The 4,364-nt window shown below is 43.2% G+C and overlaps 1 protein-coding gene across 1 annotated transcript in view; it reads left to right on the top strand.

The window, feature by feature from the left end:
* Positions 1–991: 991 nt before the first annotated feature.
* The window catches only part of MYO1H (myosin IH), a 43,690-nt gene continuing 40,317 nt past the window's right edge, over positions 992–4,364 (top strand). Inside the window, exons 1-2 of the mRNA XM_006922178.2 lie at positions 992–1,117; positions 3,433–3,548. Of these exons, the coding sequence (XP_006922240.1) occupies positions 992–1,117; positions 3,433–3,548 (242 nt within the window). The remainder of the gene's footprint in view (positions 1,118–3,432; positions 3,549–4,364) is intronic.

Here is a 4,364-nt window from a genome sequence, read left to right as displayed (position 1 = left end):
TGGGGGGCGGAGGGGGAACATGTACTAAGTATGTGTCCAGAGCACAGAGTCCCTTGGTGACCTCACAGTCCTGGCTGGATACTGGTGACTACCTTGGCACAGTCCTCCCAACACAGATTCACACATTCCAGGCTTCCTACTACAGCTGCACTCCCACTCCCTCTGCACAAACTCCAGCCTCAGCTTGCCTGAGCCCTGGAGAACTGTTGCCCACAGTCACCAGGTCTCCCACCCAGCAGTGATCTGACTCTCTTTGTTCTCCTGTACCCAGGAGGGTTGTACTGTGGCCTCATGACCATGGAACAGCTCTAGCCCTGGTAACCCAGCGAGATTCTCCACCATCTAGTAGGCTGCAACCACACCTTCCCCCAGGAGGTCTGAAGTCCTGCCTTGGGGAGAGGGCAGTCCAAGTTTGTCCTTCCTTGAAGACTCTTCTGTAACAAAAAAATTCCCTTTCTGACCAAACTCCTCATTACTTTTCTAAGAATCACCTGGCGAGTGTAGGCACCAACATTTACTGAGTGCATTCGATGGTCAAGAAAGCAGGCTCTGAGGCCAGGCTATCTAGGTCCATATCCTGGCTCTGGCTTTTAGCAGGTCTTGGGCATATTTATAACCTCTCTGTCCTCAGTTTCCTCATCTGTAGTATGGGCACGATAATAGTACTTACTTCAGAGGGTCAGATTGAGGATTAAAGATGATACATGTCAAGTATTTGTAGTGCCTAACACAGGAAATGTTCGGTTCCTGACAGCTGCTGCTGTTACCGTTGTTATTGCTTTTAACGCCATCCTCTTGTATCTCTAACCATAAGAGATGCAAACTCTTAATGAAGTCAGCATCATTTAATCTCAGCTCTTTACCATCCCCAGGGCTTAGCATCTTGCTATTTCCGCATTAGATGTGCAATAGAATTTAACGAATGAGCTGATGAGGCAAATTCTGTCTCCTGTAGAGAGAAGAAGCGAGGAGGAAGCACATTCGCCTGCACATGGAAGGTACGCTGACCGCCAGGGACAAGGTCGGGGTGCAGGATTTTGTGCTGTTGGACGCGTACACTAGCGAATCCGCTTTTCTGGACAATCTTCGCAAGCGTTTCAGCGAGAACCTCATCTATGTAACGTAACCCATTTTTCAGCTGTTTTCTTGGAGTGATGGTTCCCTCCCTGCTTCTACAACTTTGATGACTGTGAGCAATATCACCTATTAGGTTAGCCGGTAAAGGGAAGTGTAGCGGGACCACTATCAGATGCGTTTTGATCCTTCTGGTTAAGGCCTTTATGGCTGCCAGTGACAGAAACCCACTTAAACCGGCCCAAGCCCCAAAGGGAATCTATTGACCTATGTAACTGTAGGATCTATGAATAGATCTAGGCTCTCAGGTGATGTCTTGAGAATTTGTACTTCATCTTGAGGGATCTTTTCCATCTCTGCTTTATTTTGCATTAGTTTCCTTCTGGGGCAGGCTCTCTGAAAGGTAGCAGGATGGCTGCCAGTAGAACCAGGCTGATGTGAGACCACCAGCTTAGTGTTGCGATGGGGAGGAAGGGAGTCTTCTCAGAGAACGCATTGATTGGCTCTGATTGGCCCATCTTAGGTCATATGTCTATCTCTAAACCAATCCCTGTAGCTAGGAATGAGGAATATTCTGATTGGACAGGCTCTTTATCCAAGCCCACCCCTGGAGACAAGGGGTGAGACTCCTCTGACCATATGATATGGAGTGAGAGCTGGAAAAGTTTTCTCAAAGGAATCTTTTGAAAGAAAGAGAACTGGATGCCAGGCAGGCAAAAATAGGAGGTGTTCACCGCATCTCCTGAATCTTCAAGAGTGAAGAACTCAAGTTGGTCTTGCTGCTTCTAGTGGTGGCCAGTTGTTACTAAGATCTCCATTTATTACCCACATTGATTCGATTGGTCAGTTTTCAGGTAAATTCTAGGGTAAACTCTGCATTATCTGTGTATGTGCACATGTGTGTGCGTGCGTGTGTGTGCGCACGCGTGTGTGTGTGGTGAGGTGTAGTTAAGTATTTAATTTCATTGAGATTTTACTAGGTTTTGCTAAGAGTAAATTAGATGACCAGAAGCTGTTTAAAAATATTTTAAAATTTAAAAAAAAATTGTCTTGTAGCTATTTTGTTTGGAGTAGTACCTGTGACTTAATCTACATGTTGAAACTAAAATTACCAGAAGTAAGCAAGGTGCTTTTTAGAGTGCATATTTTTAATCATGGAACTAGATTTTTATGTAAATTGATTTTATATATAAGCAAAGGAGAAATAGCGTGGTGTGGAGACTTGTCAGTGGAATGAGAGGATCACCATTCTTAAACGAAGTGTTTTTGATTCGAAGAGATAAATTTCAGAAACTACATTCTATCCTGGAAGCTTTCTACTGATTGAAGCAATACAGAATTTTAGTCAAAATACTCTTCCCTGTTTTGGTTCTCTATTTGATTCTTCCTAGAGATTGGAAACAATAGCTGGCATAATTTAATGTAGGCTTGAGTACTTCTAGTATTTGAGACGTTGAAATGAAAAGCAACAACAAACAGAATCTGGAAGTTCCAGATGGATTTTCAAAGGAGCCCATGTATTTATTTTTTCTAAATAAGAGCTTAGAGCTTTGTTTATTTATAATTGTCTGCCCAGAAGTACCTTAGTGGTTGTGTTACAAATATAAGTACTTCAAAAACTTGAATATTAATAGAACTCAATGTTGAAATCTAGGGAAATAAATGCTGTAGTGGGAGTGTTTGCCAATATTAGGTGGCTGCTATATATACTCACCCTGCTTCCTCCTGATGGCCAGAGAGAGCTTCGTGAACCATAAATCAGAGCATAGCGTTTCCCTCTTAAAGCCATCCATTTTACATTACAGTTCAGGGTAGGTATTTTATTTCAGTAGGGAGAGTGGCGTGTCCACCATTTACTACATTTGGAGTAAACCCCCAATTCCTCCTGCCCTGTGTGATCTGAACTCGCTTCCCTCTCCAACATCATCTCTTACCATTTTCTGTTCTCCCCTCTCTCACTGGCCTCCATTGCAGCCAGCCTGCCACACTTGTCCCCTCAGAACGCCCTTCTTGTTTTTTAATGACTGGCTCCTCCTCCTTCAAGACTCAGCTCAGATATCACCTCCTGAAAGAAAACTTTCCTAAGCCCACTAGCTAAGGTGACCTTCCTTAGTCATTTGCACGTTACCTTATTTATACCTTTCTGAACACTAATTAAAGTGATCCTGATCCCTTGGTTGTCTGCCTACCCCTGTCCCCCATGTAAGCTCCATGACAGCAGAGACCCCATCTATCTTATTTATCATGTTAAATCCCTAGTATTGAATGATTGCATGGGGATCATAGCATGTGGTGGTCTTTTGCTGTAGCCATTTGCACCCCGGAATTCCTCACTAGTGCTTTGGTTCATTCCTCTAGACATATATTGGCACCCTCCTTGTGTCTGTGAATCCGTACCAGGAGCTTGGAATCTACACCATGAGCCAGATGGAACTTTATCAAGGGGTCAATTTCTTTGAACTGCCACCACATGTGTAAGTAGCACTCCTCAGGTCACCAGTAAGAGTATTTTCTATTTCTTTCCTTCCTCTTTTTTCCCTTCCTCCCTCCCTCCTTACCACCTTTCCACCCACCCACCCATCCATTCACCCATCTCTCCTTCTGTCCATCCACCTACCCACTCTTCATCCAACCATTTATTCATTCATCCATCCATCCATATACTTGATACATGCTCATCAGGTTTTATATGTCATTTAAATTGCCTTCTTGTGAAATAAATCTTTCAACACAGTAGAAAATATCGTTGTCAAATCTCAGCTTAAATATGATGAGAACTGGAATCTTTTGTAACTGCTGAGAAATCTAAGAGAGTGGCTAAAGAGGTGTCTTCTCTGGGAAGTGGGTTGCTACTGTTCCAACTACTGGTACCTGGGCATCATGGCAGCGAAGGAAAATGCCCACAGGTAGAAACTTACTAGGGCTACAGATCCCTAAGGCAGGCAATTTCCCGTCTGATCTACATGTGATTTGGGCTTTGCTGAATTTCCCAGTTCTCCTCCTTGGCTGATTTCTGGGCTAATATTAAGGTTCCTCCTCCATTTTTCTTGGTGACTCATCTGTTAACCTCTCAAGACATTTAGAAACTTTTCTGCATTGCTTTACCACAAGCAATTTCTGAAATAGCCAGCTTTCAATCTTGGCCATGTGCAAAGATTATACTCTTGGGAGACCTTTATGCTTTGATTTCTGATATTGGAGATAAAACCCCTATGATAGTTTTAGCTCTTGTCCTAAAGATACCACAGAGGTTTTAAAATCTTTTTGGTTTTCTGTTTCTACTCTTAAGA

Source organism: Pteropus alecto, unplaced genomic scaffold (assembly GCF_000325575.1).
Source record: "Pteropus alecto unplaced genomic scaffold, ASM32557v1 scaffold259, whole genome shotgun sequence".
NCBI lineage: Eukaryota > Metazoa > Chordata > Mammalia > Chiroptera > Pteropodidae > Pteropus > Pteropus alecto.
This window is presented reverse-complemented; position numbering and strand designations above follow the sequence as displayed.